The sequence below is a fragment of the Artemia sp. Qi Xiang Cuo genome, chromosome 6 (genome assembly GCF_049724085.1).
Source record: "Artemia sp. Qi Xiang Cuo chromosome 6, ASM4972408v1, whole genome shotgun sequence".
NCBI classification, from domain to species: Eukaryota; Metazoa; Arthropoda; class Branchiopoda; order Anostraca; family Artemiidae; genus Artemia; species Artemia sp. Qi Xiang Cuo.
Window position 1 is genome coordinate 64,225,909 of NC_142799.1, and position 22,761 is coordinate 64,248,669.

General features: G+C 37.1%; 1 protein-coding gene across 1 annotated transcript in view; it reads left to right on the plus strand.

Annotated features, from left to right (window-relative positions):
* The first annotated feature begins 753 nt into the window (after positions 1-753).
* Positions 754-22,761, plus strand: part of LOC148951509 (protein hobbit-like) — a 36,097-nt gene continuing 14,089 nt past the window's right edge. The window contains exons 1-3 of the mRNA XM_089091134.1: positions 754-765; positions 3,620-3,849; positions 15,325-15,566. Coding sequence (XP_088947260.1) covers positions 754-765; positions 3,620-3,849; positions 15,325-15,566 — 484 coding nt within the window. The remainder of the gene's footprint in view (positions 766-3,619; positions 3,850-15,324; positions 15,567-22,761) is intronic.

Below are 22,761 nucleotides of genomic sequence, written 5' to 3' on the forward strand. Positions count from 1 at the left end.
GAGTAATAAATACAAAAAAAATTCTACTGAACAACAGTAACCAAAAGTTATAAAAGTAATTAAAGATGATAGGTTAATTATCCAAAACAAAAAAATATATCCACTGAAATCTTCAAACATTAGGGGTTAGATGCAACATCGGTTGACGCAACAACATTTTGTTTTGAGTGAATGGTAGAGGAGGGGGTACCAGCGTGATCACGCACCCCTGCTGCCACCTACAACTTTTTTTAACACCATATATTGACACGAGAACCACGTGGTTTATGGTTTTTTGTCAGTGATAACTTGAAAAACATAAATTTTCTCACAGTTATGTATGTTTTCATGGACGGTTATGTGTGTTGTTCGATTTATTTGATGTTTTTCTAGGATGTCAACATCAAATTATGGATGTTTTATGGTTTTTGTCAGTGAGAATTTGAAAAACAGGAACTTTGTCACATTTATGGATGTCAACAGCAATTCATGTCTGTTATATGGTTTTCTCAGTGAGAATGAAAAAACAGGAATTTTCTCACTTGGAAAAACAGGAACTTTCTCACTTGGAAAACCATAAACCACGTGGTCCTGTCACGAGTAGCACCTGTGAACTTGATTTACATAAAGTTTGCTGAGAGCGTGCACTGACAACAACAACAACATCGACCATGGAACACCTGTGCTGTCGACCTCAATTCACCTATCGTGAATCAATAATTCCCCTTAGAAACAACAAATTAATTTCCCCTTCCTTGACAGATTAATCAATCAATGACATCATCTGTCAGACTTTAAAAATTTTTGCCTAGAAACATTTCTCCAGGAATAGATCCAAGTCATTAATGTCTTTGCCTCGGGAACAGTTCTACTGGTCGAACTCCAAAGGATATTAATAACCAAAGGCCACAGAAACAATTAGGCAAGAAGCATCTTAGCGATGAATTGTTTTCGCGCGCGAAAAGGTTACATATTATTTTGAAATGTGTTAGCGCAGAGATGCCAATAACAAAGGAACACGCTGACTTTACGTTTAGGGATTATTTGGGCGAAACCGTTTTAGACAGGTTATGGAACTATTTCGGTGAAACAGATAGAGACATTTTAAAAGAAGATTTTTGAAGAGATTTTGGAAGAGGTTTTGAGTGTGGTCGTTATAATACACAAGTTTCATTTGAACAGTGTTGTGAGGTCCTCTAACCCAACCCCAAAGGGTTCCAATCCTCCTACCCCAACCCCGAAGGAAGCCCCCGGTCCTCAAAAGCCCCCCAAGCTCCCAAAGGCCCTCCACCGGTCCCCAAATGTCCCCCAGGCCCCCAACTGTCCCCCCGGACCCTCAAAAGCCCCCAAGCTCCCAAAGGGCCACCGGCGCTCCCAAAGGCCCACCCAGACCCCAAAGACCATCCCCGGGCCCCCCAAAGGCCCATCGAGCTCCCAAAGGACCAACGGGGTCCCAAAGGCCCTCCCCCGGCCCCCAACTGCCCCTCCGGACCCCCAAAGGCCCTCCCCTGGTCCTCAAAGGTCCTCCGGGCTCCCAAAGGACCAACGGGGTCCCAAAGGCCCTCCACCGGTCCCCAAATGTCCACCAGGCACCCAAAGGCCCTCCCTGTGCCCCAAAGGCCCACCCAGACCCCCAATGGCCATCCCCGGGCCCCCCAAAGGCCCATCGAGCTCCCAAAGGACCAACGGGGTCCCAAAGGCCCTCCACCGGTCCCGAAATGTCCCCCAGGCCCTCCCTGTGCCCAAAGGCCCTCCCTGTGCCCCAAAGGCCCTCACACACACACACACCCACACACACACACACACACACACACACTCACACACACACACACTCACACACTCACACACACACACACACACACACACACACACACACATAGACACACATATAAACAAACACACACACATACACATAAACACAAACACACAAACAAGAACACACACACACAAACACACACACAAACACAAACACAAAAACACACAAAAAAAAAAACACAAACAGACACACACACAAACAAACACACAAAAATACAAACACAGACAAACACATAAACAAAGACATACAAACAAACATCCACACATACACACACACACATACACACACACACAGAAACACACACACACACAGAAACATACACACACACACACACACACATACACACACATACACACACACAAACACACACACACAAACACACACACAGACACACACACACACACAGAGACACACACACACATAGGTGAGTGTTGTCTGAAACCTATGATTTGGGATATGTAATTTGCTATTTCTGACTTTTCATAACCGGATTTCTTAGTCTTTCGTAGGTGTGTGGTGTCTGAAACCTATGATTTGGGATGAGATGTTAAAAATAGAATAGCCAAGGCTCAGGGTGTTTTTTCACAGTTAAAAAAAAGTCTGGAAGAATAGGAAGATAAGTCTGCAAACCAAGATTAGAATCTTAGAAGCTAGTGTGATGACAGTGGTCAAATATGGCTCTGAAGCATGGACGCTCCGAAAAGCGGATGAAGATTTGCTAGATGCTTTCCAGAGCAATTGCTTAAGGATTGTTCTGGGTACCCGGCTGACTGACCGTATTTCAAACAATAGGCTATACGAAAAATGTGGTTCAATACTGCTTTCTAGGTCTATAGTGAAAGAAAGGTTGAGGTGGTTAGGACATGTTGTGTGGATGAAGGATGATAGATTGCCGAAGATTGTTCTTTTCGGCCAACCATCTAGGGTTAAACGGAAAGCAGGTCGCCCCCGTCTGGGGTGTGAGGACGTCATAGAGAAAGATTTAAAGGAAATGGGAACTTCGTAGGCGGGTGTAAAAAGGGAGGCTTTGAATAGATTGGGGTGGAGGAGGAGCGTGCGCAGCTGTGTTGGCCTCAGGTGGCTTGGTGCTCCGATGAGTTGTTAGTAGTAGTTAGTAGTTTTTGCATTCTGTTCAAAATAAATCTGGGTCATTTCAGATCTCTGTTTGTTTATCTGGATTTTTTATTATATTCTTTATGAAGATGGTGTATTTTGCCACACCCTCAGATAATTCTTTTCTTCTCAACAAGGCTGTGTCCAGGGGGGACTACCGGTTTTGAACCACCCTCCCAATATTTTGTCTGATCCGTAAAAACGTAACAAAAATGCTTATATATAAATTTTTGATGCGTTTTTTTAAATTTTCTTTTGTAAGTCTTTATTCCAGCACCTTTTATAGTTTCTATGCGAGTTTTTTTTGCTTAGTTTTTTTTCATGTTTGAATTTACACAAAATATTTAATAAACCGATCAACGAAGGGGTAAGCAAATCACTGTTATTGGTTTTAGTCTCAGGGTGAAAGAGGAATTGGGCAACAGAGCAACCCTAACAGTGACAAAAAAACAACTGGTATATGTAATTGAATATTTTCGAAGGAAAGTTATTTTAGTTTTAAAAAGGTTGCTTGATAGTACCCTTTACCTCTGTTACATGGGGATTCCTCGTACTGTTATTGGAAGGGGGTTTTAGCCTAATATTACTATAAAACAAATAAATTTACTACTTAGGATAGTCGGTGTAATTGGGATTGTTATTTTCTACGCTTTTGCCCCATCTAAGCTTAGGTTCATTCTTGTTTTACTAATCGTTTTTCTTTGCTTCTAGGAATCAGAATGCAAAGAAATTGTTAATAACGTCAATGAGGAACTAGCCATGTTAATATCTTGCGTACAGGAGGCACAACTCTCAGCCAATCAGAAAAGAGTTAGCCGCCAATCTGGAGGCTTCGTAAGCCTTGTTCGAACTCAAGAAATTTGTTTTAAGCATGCTCACTGGAGACTTACTGAAACTGATGGGCAACTGGGAATTGCCGATTTGGTTCTTAGCAACTTCCTGTAAGTGGATTTAGTTTTAACTTTTCCTAGTAGTCTGTAATTTTGGATACAGTCCATAATGGTCCATATCTAGTAGTACGTAGTTTTGGATTGATGTTTAGTTTATGCGTGCTTTCTTTTTTTTAATTTCTTTTAGAAAGCAGATTCTTATCCATGAACCATTTCCTGTATGAATATAGGATGGCTGCAAACATGTCCAAAGCAATTGCTAAAACTGTCCAAAATAATTTAATGCTGCAACTATTAGTGCCCCCAACTCATTGCAGCAAAGCTGAAAAAGGTCTTCCTCCACCCAACTCTATTTAGAACTTAATCCTGCATCTTCTTGTAAAATTTGTTTTTCCTTTCAACCTTTTCTTATAACATCTTCTTACCATATTCAAGGGCGTCCTGTTTTTCCTTAGCCCCAACTGAATTGTCAAATTTGCTTGTCGTAAGGTGTCATTCAAGTTTAACCATGTTTATCGGCTGTTAAAAGTTGACTCCTAAAACCTTACTCACCCCCCCCCCCCACCCCCCTCCTGTATTTTGAAAAACGTCTTTGTATTTTCATTTATTTTTTTTGGGGGGGGGCGGGTGATTATCATTTGAAAAAGATCCCCCACTAGGTATTGAAAAGTATAATACCAAAAAAATAAATTCGTAAATTGGAGCCTCTTACAGAGATTTGAAATGACCCAGATTTATATTGAACATACTGCAAAAACTACTAACTACTACTAACAACTCATCGGAGCACCAAGCCGCCTGAGGCCAACACAGCTACGCACGCTCCTCCTCCACCCCAATCTATTCAAAACCTCCCTTTTTACACCTTCCTACGAAGTTCCCATTTCCTTTAAATCTTTCTTTATGACGTCCTACCACCCCAGACGGGGACGACCTGCTTTCCGTTTAGCCCTAGACGGTTGGCCGAAAAGAACAATCTTCGGCAATCTGTCATCCTTCATCCACACAACATGCCCTAGCCACCTCAACCTTTCTTTCACTATAGACCTAGAAAGCGGTATTGAACCACATTTTTCGTATAGCCTATTGTTTGAAATACGGTCAGTCAGCCGGGTACCCAGAACAATCCTTAAGCAATTTCTCTGGAAAGCATCTAGCAAATCTTCATCCGCTTTTCAGAGCGTCCATGCTTCAGAGCCATATTTGACCACTGTCATCACTGTAGCTTCTAAGATTCTAATCTTGGTTTGCAGACTTATCTTCCTATTCTTCCAGACTTTTTTTAACTGTGAAAAAACACCCTGAGCCTTGGCTATTCTATTTTTAACATCTTCACTGCTCCCACCATCTTTACTAATAATACTACCAAGGTAAGTGAAGCTGCCCACCTGATCAATCTTTTCATGACCCAACGTCACCTTTTCATCTTCACTTATTCCTAGCCTTAGTGACTTAGTCTTCCTAACATTAATTTTCAAACCAATACTAGCACCCTGAACTCGAAAAACCTCTAAAACTTCATTCATTTTGCTCACACTTTCATCTAGGATGCTTAAATCCTCAGCATAATCCAAGTCCAGGACACTTTTTCCTCCCCATTTAATTTCGTGGTCTCCCATTGCTTTTCCTGTGCTCCTTGATACAAAGTCCATCAAAATAATCCATATAAAGGGGGATAGAAATCAACCCTGCTTAACTCCTGATTTAATACAAAACCAGCTGCTAACCTCATTTCCTACCTTAACCGCGCAGCAGTGTTATTCTCGTACATAGCACTAATCACTAATGTATTTGTCTGGTATACCATACAAGGATAAAAGCTTTACTAAAGCTCTTCTGTCAACAGAATCAAACGCTTGCTAGTAATCTATAAAACTGAGGACCAAAGGTGTTTGAAAACTTAGGCACTTCTCAATTATTAACCTAAGAGTGAAAATTTGGTCAACACATCCTCTACCTTTTCTAAAACCGCACTGCTCTTCTTTTAAAACTTTGTCTACGGCATCTCTCAGTCTAAAAAGTATCATATTACTAATCAATTTTCTACCTACAGAGACCAGACTAATGCCTCGATAATTATTACACTCATTTTTATCACCATTCTTATAAAGTGGCTTGAATAAGGTTTTCATAAAATCGTTAGGTACTACCTTTTTTTCAAAAATCATATTCATAATCTTCAAAAACTTGTTTCTAACCTCAGAGCTATCATATTTAAGACACTTATTTACTAGCCTATCAGCACCTGGAGCCTTATTATTCTTTAATCCTTTTAGTACTGTTGCTAATTCCTCCTCACAAAACAAATCTTCCTTCACATCCAAGGTATCACAAACTTTTTCATTTTCCTCTATATTTTTTCTGCAACTCTATCTCGGTTAAGCAAGTTCTCAAAATGTTCGGCCCATCTCTCTTTAGTTTTTTCCTTATCGCTAATTGCGACCCTATTCCTATCTTTAACTGGGACAAGTCCGGATTGACTACTACCTCCCAATTTGTTAACGTGCCAGTACAATATTTTACTATTATGCCGTCTAGCTGCATCTTCTAAATCCTCGGCAATTTTATCCATGGCCTCCACTTCACACCTTCTTAGTTCATATTTCAATGCTTTCTCTACTTTCCTTACATTTCTTTTGTTTTCATGCGATCTATCACTCAGATAATTCTTGTACAGTCCTTTCTCCTTTCCATTAAACATAAAGCTTTTTCACTAATATTCTTAGCTGCAGTTCTCGCTTTCTTCCCTAATACACCTTCAGCAACTTTACAAATTATTTTTCTAAAATTATTCCAACCATCTTCCACATTGTCAAATTTTAAACTCTCAAGTTTAGTATTCAACTGTTCCTGGAAAGTTTCTCTCAAATTCTCATCCTGAAGTTTACTAACATCATAACTTACCGGGAGGTAGTTACCCTTCCGATATTTCAGCTTTAAATTAACCCTTGACACTACTAGATGGTTATCTTTACTTTTAAAATCAATAACAACACTCCTATATACCCTAGTATCCTGTGTTGATCCTACCAGTCTTCGGTTTACTATAACATAATCAATCAGGTTTGCTATCTTACCATCACTTGAATACCATGTTAGCTTACGAGCCATTTTACGACCAAACACCGCATTGATTATAACTAGATTGTTATACCTACAAAATTGCAAAAGTCTGTATCCATTACTGTTTTCTTTTCCTACACCAAATTTACCTAAGCTGGGATACCATTTATCCTTATTTCTACCAACCTGGGCGTTAAAATCTCCCAGTAATAACATCATATTTCTACCTGAGACCTTGTCTATTTGCTCCTGTAACTGTAAGTAAAATTCATCTGAGTCACTAGTATCTCCGTCAGTCGGTTCTACAGGGGCATATACTACTATAACTGATGCCCTGAACTTTTTAGTCATAAAATGAGAAATTAGTATTCAATTATTAAATACCTTCCCAGTCTAAACAAGACCTAGCATCTTCCTTACTCATCATCAGACCTAATTCCTGTGTAAGTACCCAATCCTTTCTACCTGAGTAAATAAATTGTATATCACCTAATTTGATGTTTCCTACCCCAGAGATATGAGTTTCTTAAACTCCTAATAAATCCAGTTCAAGTCGTCTGAATTTGTCAGTCAAAATGTCGATACGATAGTCATTTTTTAATGTCTTAACATTCCAAGTTCCAATTTTCATGTTCTTTAAATCATTGAAATTATTTTCGCCTCAGGAAAAGCAATGATCCGGAATACCAGTGCAGGACGGGGATCACATATCTTCTCAAGTCTACACCGAAGTACTTAAGCCGGCTTAGAACCAGACAGCAAGAAGTCCCTGGGACCTCCATGAATGGAGGCTCTGTGCAATTCTGGGCCCATCTTGGTCACAACATGGTTTTCAGCACTTGGCGATGCTCTTCTATCAACAAGAGTAGAAATCCTGCACAGACAGTCTCAAGCCTATTACCTCCGACTCATTATATATTCATGCCTACAAAGATTATGCTACTACGGGGAGGCAACCCGTAATAGATAAATCAACTAGGAAGAGGTTTTTCAGACTAAAGACGCCCATCAAAACATACCAAGCCCAGAAGAATTGTCCATTAGTCAGAATCCCGTGCGAATGCTGTGTCGTTTACTTGGTTATAATTTCCTCGAGGGGCGCCACTCCTCAAGTGGGAATAGATTTGACCGCAAGGTCCCCAGTCTTGCAGGGACCCCGAAAAGGTCGAGGCAGCCCTTTGAAGAGGCCGTTGTCCATATATCTTGATCTTACGCCCTGCCACAGTTGTCCTCCTATAGAGGATCCTCCCGCGATGGTGTTCTGCATCACCATGCAATTTAACCCATTGCTGGGAGAAGGTTTGCAACTCATGGAACTTGTGGACAAACCAGTGGGCCCTTTTGAATGTACATTTGAGGGGCCTTCTTCCTCCTCCGCCTGTATTTATGACCCCGGGCAAGGGCCCCCCTTGGTCCGTGCCTCCTATGGAGGTACCCTACATATCTGTAGAGCGTTCCCCTATCGCCACCTGGGGACACGCTGAATGGCCTGGGGGAGGCCAGATAAAGGGATCACTTTTGTTTTGCAAAGGCCATAACTCAGTGACATATTTAACTTACTACTTATAAATATACATAACTCACTGACTAGGCCTATATAAGTTATTTACAGAAATATATAACTCAGTGACATATTTAACCTACTACTTATAAATATGTGTAACTCACTGACTAGGCCTATATAAGTTATATACAGAAATATATAACTAAGTGACATATTAATCCTACTACTTTTAAATATGTGTAAGTCACTGACTAGTCCTATCTAAGTTATATACAGAAATATATAACAGAGTGAAATATTTAAACTACAACTTATAATTATGTGTATGTCACTGACTATGACAGTATAAGTTATATAAAGCAATAAAAAACTCTGTGACATATTTAGCCTACTACTTAAAATATTTGTAACTCAATGACTAGGCCTATATAAGTTATATACAGAAATATATAACTGAGTCACATATTTAGCCTACTACTTATAAATATGTGTAACTCACTGACTAGGCCTATCTAAGTTATATACAGAAATATATAACTGAGTGACATATTTAGCCTACTACTTATAAATATGTGTAACTCACTGACTAGGCCTATATCAGTTATATACAGAAATATATAACTGAGTGACATATTTAGCCTACTGCTTATAAATATGTGTAACTCACTGAATAGGCATATAAGTAATATACAGAAATATATAACTCAGTGACATATTTAACCTACTACTTATAAATATACATAACTCACTGACTAGGGCCTATATAAGTTATATACAGAAATATATAACTCAGTGACATATTTAGCCTACTACTTATAAATATGTGTAACTCACTGACTAGGCCTATCGAAGTTATATACAGAAATATATAACTGAGTGACATATTTAACCTACTACTTATAAATATTTGTAACTCACTGACTAGGCCTATATAAGTTATATACAGAAATATATAACTCAGTGACATATTTAACCTACTACTTATAAATATGTGTAACTCACTGACTAGGCCTATATAAGTTATATACAGAAATATATAACTCAGTGACATATTTAGCCTACTACTTATAAATATGTGTAACGAATCTAAATATGTGTCTCTCTAAATATGTGTTTTTACGAATATGTAAATATGTGTTTTTTACGAATCTCTCTGTTTGCAGAAACACATTTCTGCAAAATTCGGTCATCAAATTTATCTGCGTCAATATTTGCATTTCTACACGTAAAATACGACAAAAACCAGGAAAATTAAAAGCTTTTTTACATTTTGGTTTGTTTTTTTCTCTCAAATACTTCCTCCCAAAAATGTATTTGACGCCCCCCCCCCCATCCCGCAATAAATTCCTACTACAGGGCTGAAACTGGTTAACGATCAGTCGGAGTCGGATCAGTCGGAGTAGTTGTACAAAATCCAAAATACTTCTTTGGTTACATCATTGCAACACGCTCGAAAGACAGTCACTAAAATTAGTTGTATCTATGCTAAGAAGAAGCGAAATTGTTAGCTGAAGGTCCAGCTACAAGCTATACTTATCTTTACCTCGAAACTTAGTGTTAGGCTTCATCTCTTTCTCTCTCTCTCTCTCTCTCTCTCTCTCTCTCTCTCTCTCTCTCTCTCTCTCTCTCTCTCCTCAAGATCTCATCCTGAGTCTACATGCATCAATTTGAATTTTCAAAATTTCCAGCAACTTTTCAACCTATTATTTTGAAATCTTCAAAGACCCTTTTGCGTATCCTGTATATTACGTTGTAACGTTGTACAGAAGAACGTTGTAAACGTTGTAAAGGTTCTTACGTTGTAAAGAAGAAGTATGATGGGTGCACCATGTCTTAAGGTTTATATTCCCTCTAAAACACGGAATTTTGCGACTAGCTGTAGCTTGTACCGAAAGGATACCATACTTATATCTGAATTCATAAGTTTCAGATCTATTAATTTACGAAGCAGGAATTAGGATAATGCCAGGACCTTTTTTAGACTTTTTACTTGAAAAATAGAAAAATTTCTATATTTACGCATATTTCTGGCATATTTTCAACTTATTTTTCAATATAAAAGAGATGGAAGCAACTTCTAGAGGTAAGAAGATAAAGTTGAGTCTCAGCTATGAAGTGATACCAAAATTTTCTTCTTACACTCACTATAATTTTCTCATTACAAAAGAAAAACATGCTGAATCATTCTAACTGTGGGACTTCAGAAAAAAAGAAAAGTGAAAACATTCAAAATCGCTTTTAAAAAGTGAAAAGAAACAAGTTGGCGCTATTGTACTGTCTACGATACTCAGCGATTGTACGACAATGTATTACTACAGTTTGATCAGAGAATAATCTTGACATTCGAAACGGATGAATAAACTGGGCTGTAAAAACATATAAACAATACCAATAATTCTAAATTAGAAAAAAAACTTAGCCTGGATGTAACTTTCCACCGGGTTTGTTGTGGAAAATCGTTAATATCGATTACAACCGCAGTTTTATTGACGCTTAACTCACTTTCTTCCATCTCTTCGGCTTCACCCTCCTCTTGTCCAACTAGGTATTGAGTCGGGCTGCAATCTGGGTTGCAACAGATTTGGACTATAAACGTATTAAAATAATTCCTGAAAAGTTATAGTAATAAACATTCTGAACTAAAACGTCAACTATTACCAAGTTAATTCATCGTTGCTTCAATTGATATCAAGCCTATTAATGTAGATTTGCTTTTGGGAAAAAAAACTTGCAAAGAGAACATAAAGCTTAAGGGACGACAATCTATGCTATTCGCGAAAAATGTTGAAAGCTAGGCAAAGTCCTCTTTTAATGGTTATTCTAGGCAAACATAGTCGTATTATATGAAAAAAGCTGTCTTAATCAGCTCGAAGGTGCCAATCTTTCAGGTTGTTCAAAAAATTGTCAAAGAGATGTTGGTTTCTTAGAAGTTTTTTTCCTCTATATTCTTTTTTTGCATAGATTCATTGGAATTTATCTTTATCTTATCAGAATAATCTATTAACTGTTTGTGTTAAAAATTTATTCTTGTCTTTTTTTTCTTTTCTTCTCTCTGTTAAGTAGTAAGTGATTTCTTTTTCTTTGACTAAGTTACTCCTATGTCTTCCCCCTTTTTACAAGTTGAATAGCCTTTAGGGGAATAATATAGTGTTTTATTGCGTGTGTGTACTTAATCATGATTAAATCTTATCTGATTTTTCAATAAATAAGGGTGGCAATGCTCTGACTGGATGGTGTGCAATACCAATCAAGTTAAGTGGGTTCTTGCGGCCAGTATTGAATCATATCAAGGGTGGCAATGCTTTGACTGGGTGGTGTGCAATACCAATCAAGTTAAGTGGGTTCTTGCGGCCAGTATTGAATCATATCAAGGGTGGCAACGCTGTGACTGGGTGGTGTGCAATACCAATCAAGTTAAGTGGGTTCTTGCGGCCAGTATTGAATCATATCAATGTTTCTCGGCCTTGAGCAAAATTATGTGATTTAGTTACTGTTTTTGTGTTATGAGTATGACACATCTGTCAATTAAATTTTTCTTTTTTAAGTAGAGTTTCGAAAAATAGCCTGAAACTCCTCAAAAATGTGATTTGGATTGAAATAAAAAGTACGCCTTTGAAATCGCCATGGCCGAAAACTATATTCAGAAGACTTACAGTCCCCTGGCTTGAACGAAAAGGAAACTCACTTTTTGCATGAGTAGCACTGACGTGTCCTCTTTTTTCTCTCCTTCTACACTACTAGAAGGTGAAAAGCAGTGTACGGAACATCATAGAGAGCTGTTTAAGGCTTCATATCGTTCTACATCATGATCTTTCAGTAACAGGATTCTTATTAGACAAAAATTGGTTTTAAGCAGTTCCCAGGAACTCTAAAGCTGTAAGCAGTAAAAAAAAGGGGGAAGACATACGAGTCTCTTATTCAAAGAAAATCAGAATCTCCAAATGAAGGGATGTCATGCTTTAAGAAAGCGGAAAAGTATATTTTCCTCTTAAGACTTATTTATATACTAGCTACTATTCCTGAATCAGCTAGAAATTACACTTTTCTATCACTGCCCAGTTATTTTTAAGGGGTTTTATATTTTTGGTGACTTGGCCTTGGACAAAATCTTGCAATTTAATTACTGGTGTTTATTTTATTGGAATAGGAGCTAGAATTTATAAAGTAGTTCGCGTTTATCTATAAATCTAAATCAACACGCTTGGTCGTTTTTGGCTGCGTTTAAATTTGGGCGGTAATTATTGCAGTGCTTTCATTATCGCACAAAAAGAGGCAAAATTGTATCTTGGGATCGTCCAGGGAATTTCTTCTCCCTTTTTTTTGTTGGGATAATTTTCTAGTCATTGTCAAACTTTATATTTGTCTTTTTGAGGGTCCTGGCCCTCACAGTTGACCCTAAAGCTAATTCTTTTACCGAAAATCAACCTTTTCTACGAAGAAAATAGTTGTTCTTATTCGTTTCGAAGTATTTTAAACCGCAACCTTATTTCTTCTGAAGCTCAAAGATCTCTTCATACAATTCAGTGTACATTGTTCATTACACATACAATTCAATTCATTACCTGTATGAGACAAAATAGGAGAAAACCTTATTTTCACTACCGACAATTTCTTGACCTCAAAAATAATTCGATTTCACATCATAAGATTTGTTCTTTTTTTTATAATAGCAAACAAAGATACTATTAATATCTGGAAGGAAAATAATTGAGTTACAGTTGTGAAGCAAGTCTAATAAAATGTCAGAAGGTATAAAATAAAAGAAGTTTATTCATTCAAATTTTATAGTATTTTCAATTATTTGTTATAATTTAAGTATATAATATGCGATGATACGATTTCACTATCAAACCCAGAAAGTTGTTATCAACGCACGAAAGCATATTTTGGGACTAACCAGGTTTACTAGGACAAGCAACTACTTTTAGGACAAAATTCGTTTTCATACTTATTCAAACCCATATAGCAACCCAAAAAATTAATGTTGAGAACATTTACAAGCCCCTTGGTACTATAGCTCCTATTATCCACAAAAATTTGCCCTATTTTAACCTCAAACACTTTTCGGAACTTAAGTTTTTGTTCTGACAGTAATTGACACAACCGGCTTTGGACTAAATCGCCATAAATAGTGTAGTTCACACAGCCAACTTCGGACTAAATCGCCGTAAATAATGTAATTGACACAACCAACTTTTGTCTCAATAGCAATAAGCGGCGCAATTGGAACAGACTAGTTTGAGAACAATCGGTATATAGGGCGCGAGTGCCGCAACAAGTTTTAAGAAATATTGCCATATTTGACGTTCGTTCCGCAAGCAACTTCGGAATCAATTGCTGTACTTGGCTGAAGTGACACGCGCAACTTTTAAATCAATCGGTGAACAGGGCGTGATTTACACAACCAGCTTCTGAATCAATCTCCAAAAGTGGCTTAATTTACGCGACCAACTTCGGGATCAATTGTCTTAAATGGCGTAATTGACACAACCAACTTCGGACTAAATTACCATAAATGGTTTAATTGCCACAACCAACTTTGGACTAAATCGCTATACATGGCTTTAGTGCCGCAACCAACTTTGGAATCAATTTCCGTAAATGGCGTACATGACGGAACCAACTTTGGACTAAATAGCAATAAATGTTATAAATGACTCTAACAATTTCGGACTGAATCGCCATAAATAGTGTAATTGACACAACCAACTTCGGACTAAATTGCTATAAGTGATGCAATTCAAATAACCAGCTTCGGTATCAATCGATATAAATAGTGTACTTGACACGAACAACTTTGAACTAAATTGGCCTAAATAGTGTAAGTGAGACAACCAACTTCAGACTAAATCACCGTAAATGGCGTTATTGGCGCTAGCAGCTTCGGACTAAATTGCCATAAATGGTGAAATTGACAAAACCAACTTCGGACTAAATTGTTATAGATGGCGTAATTGACACAACCAACTTCGGACTAAATTGCCGTAAATAGCGTAATTGACATAACCGAACTTCGGACTAAATTGTTATGACTGGTGTAATTGACACAAACAACTTTGGACTAAATTGCCATAAATAGTGTAATTGACACAACCAACTTCGGACTAAATCGCCATAAATAATGTAATTGACATAACCAACTTTTGAATAAATCGCTGAAAGTAGCGCTATTCGAGCTACCAGCTTCGGTCTCTATTGATGTAAATAGTGTTCTTTACGCGCACAACTTTGAGCTAAATTTGACTAAATAGTGTTCGGGAGGCAACAAGATTTAAACTAAATTGCCGTAAATGGCGTTATTTGTGCTAGCAGCTTTGGACTAAATCGTCGTAAATAGAGTACATTACAGAACCAACTTGTTACTAAATCGCCATAAATGGTGTAAATGACACAACCAACATAGGGCTCAATTGCCATAAATGGTGTAATTGAGACGACCAACTTTGAACGAAATTGCCATAAATAGTGTAATTGGCATCACCAACTTCGGACTAAATTGCCATAAATGGTGTAATTGACACAACCAACTTCTGACTAAATTGTCATAAATGGCGTAATTGATACAACCAACTTTGGGCTAAATCGCCATAAATAGTGTAATTGACACAACCGAACTTCGGACTAAATCTTCATGAATAGTACCATAGTACGAGACATTGTCGAGTCACTCTTAACCTACTGCAGTATTATTGTTTTGGTCTGAAGTGGTCACTGTCGTTTCCAGAATGCGATCGCATCGAATGTGTGATTGCCTACTCTATTTGAAGTGCGACAAACATTTTTTTTCCAGTTCCATTTTTTTTCTTTTTCATTATCTTTCCTTTCGCTTATATTTTCAAATTAAAATAAAGGAATAACATATTTGAAAATTGTGTGTCTATTTTCATCTTTATTGGCGCTCTCTGCCATGCTAACTGACCCAAATTGTAGCATAGACTCATATGATTCTCTTATTTAAGGTACACAAATAATTCAAAAAGTGACGATTCCGTAGAGCACACAATTGAATTGGGATATATATCTGTTACCAACCTCCTACCAAACCAAGTCTACAGGGAGGTACTTTTTCCAACAGATTTGAATCGCAAAATGCCCTTCGACCGACAGAAAGCCCTCCGAGTGTTTTCTCGTGATAGGGCCCCAGTTGGAGGGATTCATATTAAGGAACCTTTTGAAATCAATATTAAACCAATGACAATCGGTAAGTTCGAGTTTTTTAGCGCACTCTTAGTCATAATACTACACTGTGGTAGTAGAGGATTGATGCTCTGTTTGGCAACAAGCAACAGCAACCTCTGTTTGGGAAACAGCAACAACAGTTCTATTTGGGCAACAGGCTTGCTACTTCTCGATTTAAAAAATAGACCCGGCATCTGAAAGGTTATTTTGACATAGTATGTGCCAGCAATGGCTCAGGAGGATCTTTATCCTTATTTTTTTCCTTTATAATACTTAGGTAAATCGATTCACTCGTTTAAAACTATGTTACAAGCCGTGTTGTGACTCACAATATATATTGTAATTTCGCTTTCGCTTTTTATGTAAATAAAAAGTGAAAGCAAAAAATTAAGAAATAAATAAAGTAAATAATATCTAATGGATCTTGAAAAAGTACGCAAATAATCTAAGCTGCAGCACAGATTAGAAAAAAAAATCTTATTTACTTCTTAATTTCCAGACATATGCATGAATGGTGTGTATATCATCATTAATAACCTATAAACCGTTCTCTAACGCTTAAATTGATATGAAGAAAAAAACAGTTCATTTGAATGTCACTGCATTGATTAAATAATTAAAAAGCTGGCAGCTCTATTAAATAGGTTGTATTTTTACCTTTACATTGGGAATGCATCTAAATTCTCACACTTCTAGCCTTTTTTTAGCCCTAAGAAAATTTATAACTTCATTTTATTCGTTAAACTTCTTCTGCTCAGTAAATGTAAACTGCAATACCGCTCTTGGCATGTCAAAATTTGTAGAAAATATCCAATCCAATGGCTGATACAGAGTTAATGTTTGGGTGGGGTACCTGCGAAAATTGGGTTTCCTCGTTGTTATTTTTTGCCCCTCTGATTAGTGCAACTTCCAATATTCTGGGGATAGGGGCACGTTCTTCTGAAACTACCCCCTAGTAGGATTCCATCGGCCAGTGACCTACCAACATTACTTACTCCACAGGCTTAGCAGAGTCAACATCTGTTGAAGGTTTCGCTTTTATAATTCTCTACTATTATTAGTGAAACTTATTATATTCTGGGGGGAGGGGCACGTTCCCCTGAAACTACCCCCTAGAAGGATTCCATCGACCTTTGCCCTGCCAACTTTAATTACTCCACAGGCTTAACAGTTTCAGCATCTTTTGAAAGTTTCGTTGTTATTTTTCGCCCCTATCATTTGTGCAACTTACAGTATTCTGGGGGGAGGGGCACTTTAGTATATACCATCTATTGAATTCCAAGGGGCCCCCGTACAAACAGTTTTTTTCTGTTAATTTTTGCAGGTCATTACTCTCTTTGCCAGGGAATAACGCAATTTCAAAAGTTCAGCATAACTTCAAAGTTCAGTGTCCTTTTTTAGTGGTAAACAAGAAAACCGATGACTCTTTTTACCCGCCAATTATTTTTGTATATATTCAGATTTCAAATTTGATTCTCCATCAGTTTTGAATAGTTTATATTCGAGATAGAATTACATGCATTTTTTGTAAAAAGCATTTACATAGAAAAATGTATAAGCAATTTTTGGTGAGTAAAAAATATTCTCATTATTATATTAAAAAGAAATTGTCATTAAGTTAAGGAAGAAATTCTTTCCTTACACTAGAACTAAGGGTACTTATCTACTTAGAAGCCTGTTGTTTTTAGGAGCTGAAAAAACCTCTAATTCTCTTATAGGTTGAAATTTACGGTGTGATTTCTTATCGAGATCAATGGGTCTTTTAGATGTTTTTTGAAAAAAGTGCTTAGCTTTCGATCGGCAATTTGGGAATATAATAAAATTTTGATTTTTTAATTTATTGTTTTTTAAAAAAGCATCCTTTTTTTATCAAGATAATTTACCCTTTTTTTTAGGGTTTTTTTTTAAATTAATTCAAGGCCATTAGTCAAAAAAAAAAAAAAATTGTCTTTTAATTAATTTAATGAATAACTTATTTAATTAAACTGCGTGTGGTTAACTCTTTTAAAAATTTATTAATTTTTAAAAAAGATTCCTTTTTTTATCAATATAAGTGGCTTTTTTTTTTATGAATTTTTTTTAAAAAAACTACATGGCCCGATTACATTAAGGGGTTATTTTTTATCAATATAAGCTGCAGTTTTTGGGAATGTTTTTAAAAAAATTTCTTATCTTTCGATCAGTAATTTGGGACTATAATAAAATTATTATTCTTTTTATATATTAATTGTTACAAAAGCTTCCTTTTTATTACAGTTTTATTTTTTTTTTATCAAGATCAGTTTTTTTTTTTTTTTGTGCTGTTTTTTTAAAATTTTTACAGACCAGTATGCGTTGAATAATCTATTCCTGAAATTTAATGCTGTCAAAACCCTCACCCCCCCCCCCATTTCCTCAAAAAAAAAATTTTTTACCTTATAACCCTATTTGATAAATAACATTGTTAGCTTAGCTATCCTTTTTATTTAACGGACCTTATTATCTCATAGGAGGGGGAGGGGATTGACTGAACCATGCTAATTAACTTTTCCACTTCTTAAATTTCTATTTATGTCTACATTTGATTGAAATCTGATAGTTTTACTTGACTGTCACATGCAATTCTTCGCCATATTGTTTAATAAGGAACGCAAATACTGCTTTTTAAGTTTTAATTTAAAAATACAGTCACGGAAGCATGGACGTAGGAGGGGGGGAGGGAGGGAGGAGCAGTTTATAAAAGGTCCTCCATCCCACTATCAAAACCCCTGATTTTGAAATCAAGATGTTTTTACACTACTTTAGATGTCTAACATAAACTGAATTATTTTCCAAAAACCCAAAATGTATTTTTGCTACATGCTAAATTTTTGTCTTTTTTTTTAAAGGAAGAAGAGACGTGCAATAATCCCTCTTCAGAAAAGAAAGCGAGATATAACGAACCTTCATTAATACAAACTGCAAGGGCGTCCGTTATCAAATTCGCTGGAAAAGTTACCCGTGATCCGGACCATCCATCGAGCACCCAACTTATAGCGACAGCGCCCTCTGACTCCCGCGTTAGCTCCATGGCAACTGGAAGGAAGTTGAAAAGGGAATGGACTACTTTATACCATGTCTCAGCTCAGCCTACTGAGCTCGACCCCCTTCAAGTTTTGCAAAGGAGTTCAGATATAGAAGTCCAGTCAGAATTTGTAAGTATATACATAATTTTTTCTATCCCTATTTTCAAAAATAAGACAACATTTTCTCAGGCGCATAGCTTTTGATGAGTTAAAAAAAAAAAACTTAAAATTTGTTTCTAAGCTATTTCATTTTCTTTTATTAAACAAATTAGCAATAAATATATGTATATAAAGGAGTGCTTATACGCATATTATAAAAAAAAAAAAAAAAAAGAATAAACTTTTAACTACAAAAAACGTAACTATCTATTGAAAAATTAAAATTAAAAAAAAAAAAAAACGATTTTGTAGTTAAACGTTGGCAATTACTCCATAAAATGATGTTATTGCACTAAAGCCATTTGCATTGTATCAGATCGTCCCATCGATTCCTAATCTTCTTTGAATTCTAAATGGGTTTCCTGTGACAGGAAGAAGGTTTTTAGTAATCTCCAATTATAGGTTTCACATATGAAGAAAATATTATTATTTTTTTGAACCAACTCAGGCAATTATTTTCGTTTTTGAAAGGTTCAAGAAAAAGAATTTGAGACTGTGTTCTTTTTCAACAGTGTTGTGGAGTCCGATACCCCCTCAACTCGGAAAGGGGTATCGATCCTCTTACCTCGAAGGAAAGCTCCAGTTCTCAAGGGTTCTCCCCATTGGGAGGGACTTTGGGTTCTAGCAGGCGTCTTGTTCTAACTGGACCATCCTAAGAATAAGATTACATTTTCCTGACAAAAATGAAGAATATATATTTTTTAACATGTTCAGTTGACATTATGAAAGACATAAGGCAATGTAACTTTTTTTTCTTCTTCTTTTAATTGTTCAGGTGGTGGTGGTGGTAGTGGGAACAATGACTATGAGAAATTGACAAAGTTTATTAACTATAAAAAAAAATGGTTATTTTACATAAATAATAAAACTTTTTTTCTACAAATTAAAAATATAGCACTCCCAGCGGCAACCTTGAGTGATGAAGCAGGTCTATTTACAGTACAAATTCTATCACCACCAGCAGAGTTCAAGGATGAACCTACACTGGTTCTAGAGAATATGAAGTGGCATGAGGGTTTCATTAATGATGTGTTTGGGGAAATGGTAAGCCTGGATGACTTAAGCTGTAATATTGACATGCTTCAGGACCCAGAGTGGGCTGATAGTTTCATGCCTGTATATTTAGATGATGCTACAAGTAAATTTGAACTGAGTCCTCATAATGAAATTCTATCAGAGGACAATACAGGCTGGCTCGATCAATTGTCTCCAAACACCTTGGAACATGTACTAGGAGACCTCATGTCACATCCCCCCAATGTGATTGAACAGACTGGGAGTGGTGTTATTGACAATTCCCTGTCACCCTCCTCCACCATTCCGCCTAATAGTAGTAGTAATACAACATCGGCTCATTTTTCCGGGGACATTTTTAATGAGAAATTTATACTTATTGAGTTGAGTCCTGAACAAACAGGATCATGACATGAAAACAGTGTTAAATCCCTGGAATAGCCTGATATGTATCTTTTAGAATCTGCTGTAAAACATTTGAAGATATACAGGGTAGATTTTAGCCTTCCCGAGGAAAACGCTGGCATTATTTTAACTGACCCTTTGAAAAATCTACATAGTTAGAACGAACGATTTCGACCACTTATTTATATACAGATCAAGAAAGGGGGAGGTCGGGGGGGAATGAAAGCATCCTTGAATCATAAAGTATATTCACGCCAGAGTACATCTGGGGATGATTTTTATTTTCATATTTCGACAGGCAACCATACTTTCTACCTAGGTCTAAACGATTTTGAAGACAACTTTTTAAACTGGGTGAATAAACTAATTTCAACTTTGGATGCATTTAGTTAGAGGGGGAGTGGTTCCACCATTTTATACATTGAATGCATGGGTCTGAATCTCAGTAGATTTAAAAAAAACTTTATTTTAAGTGGTGGGAGGAGTAAAAAAAATAAAATGCCACCCAGATTTGTCGGCTACAGGAGGAGTTCAAAGTTTGTATTTTGACACAGGGCTGCAATGCTTTAAATATGCATTTTTAGCAGCGGCCCATAAGACATTAAAAGATGAATCATCAATTAAAAATCTCAACAATCTTGCACTTAACGTTGTAAAAATTTTCAATAAATTAATTTTTTTTTTCTTATTGTTAAAATTTCGGTCTTCATTAAAATAATAAAGAATATTATAGACCGAACATTACCATCGGTAGTGGGGGGGGGTTGGGCGCCTAACAGACACTGTCTTGGTCTCGGGGGGGGAAAAACCGAATAAAAAGGGGTTTTGTTCTCAGTGAGGACGCCGATAGCGGAACATGTTAAACATTTTGTATGGGTTATTTACGAGCCTCCCAAAGATGTAAATTCTTATGGTAATTTTTTCCCCGTTACTGCAATAAGTCGACTCCTCTGTCGAGGCAGAAAATTTGGAGAACGTTTCTATTGTCCCATGTGCCTTTCCTCATTCACATCTGAGCGAAAATTCTCAGATCACATGGAGCATTGCAAACTTCATGGAAATCAAAGAATTGAAATGCCGGCAGAAGGCAGACATTTTACAATTTAAAAATTTTCAAAATTCCCTTCTACAATCTGATAAAGTGTCTTTGGACTGTGAATCAAGACGGGGTTAGGTATCGGACTCAACAAAACCAAATATAATCAAGGACCACAAACTAGTTGCATGTTCCTCCGCCCACGCCTGTCGCGACGCCAACAATAAAATGCTATTGGAAGAGTTTTTTGACTATGGACGAGGAGGGCAGCATGGAAAAGCTATTGGTTTCTTTAATAAAAAACGGCAAACAGAGCAATTTCACGATTACGTCATACCAATTATCCGATGACATTGTCGGATAAAGAGCACCGGGCGTTGGAAAAGGGGACAATTTGCTGGGTGTGTTGGGGCGTCCTTGCTCCAAAAGACGCGGTGCAGGACCACAACCACCTTATTGACTCTAATTCAACGGGAAAAAGTAGCTTTCGGGTGAGAGCTCATAATTCGTGTAATTTAAAAATTAAACAACAACTTTTTCTACCGGTTTTTATACATAACTCTAACTACGATCTGAAGTTTGTGCTACCTGCATTGGCACATCTTCAAAGAAATGGAACAGTGGATGATGATGGTGATGATGATGGTGCATGGGTGATAGACAGCTTTACGCAAAAAATCATACCTAAATCCGCAGAAAAGTTGCTTCTTTTGGAATTTATGTGGAAATTTGTTGAAGCCGGTGTTGAGTACACGAATAAAATTCGCTTTTTAGATTTCTACAGTTTTTTCACCAAATCATTGAGCGAATTACTTCAAGTGCAGAAAAACGATGACAGCAGCAATGCTTTCCCCCTTCTCAAGCAACAATGTCCAAATGACTTATATGAGTTGTTAACGGTCAAGGGAATATATCCTTATGACCATTATTGTTCCACGTCGAGATTCGCCGAGGAGGCTATTCTTTGCATTGAATCGTTTTACGACAGTCTTCACGATCGTAGTTGCACCCCCGAAGAATACAGTTTTGCTAAAAAAGTTTGGGCAGAGGGGGGGTGTAAAAATAGATTTGACTACTGCCAGCCGTATTTGTCGAGTGACGTGTTAACTTTGTTAGAAATTATGTGTAAAAATACGGATAAAATCTATGATGAGTTTAATCTTGATTTGGGGTATTATTATTCTTTGCATCATCTAGTGATAGACCTCATCCTGAAAATTAGTGGGGAAAAAATTGGGCTAATCACTGACATTGATCAGCATCTGTTCATCGAAAGGTCAATGAGGGGGGGTTTTGTTTTTCACGGAGACCGTATCTTGGAAACCGATCCAACGGGAGAGAAGACGGGGACAAAATCAAATGCAGTTTTCCTCGATATGAATTCTCTCTACCCCTCGGCCATGTCCCATTATGTACTACCTTGCGGCGACTATAAATGGCTCAATGACCCTCAAGCTCCCCATGTCCCCAACATTGGCGACGACAGTGTTGAGGAGACTGGACCAGTTGGATGGTTTTTTGAAATTGATTGAGAGATACCAGTCAAGCTTCACGATTCA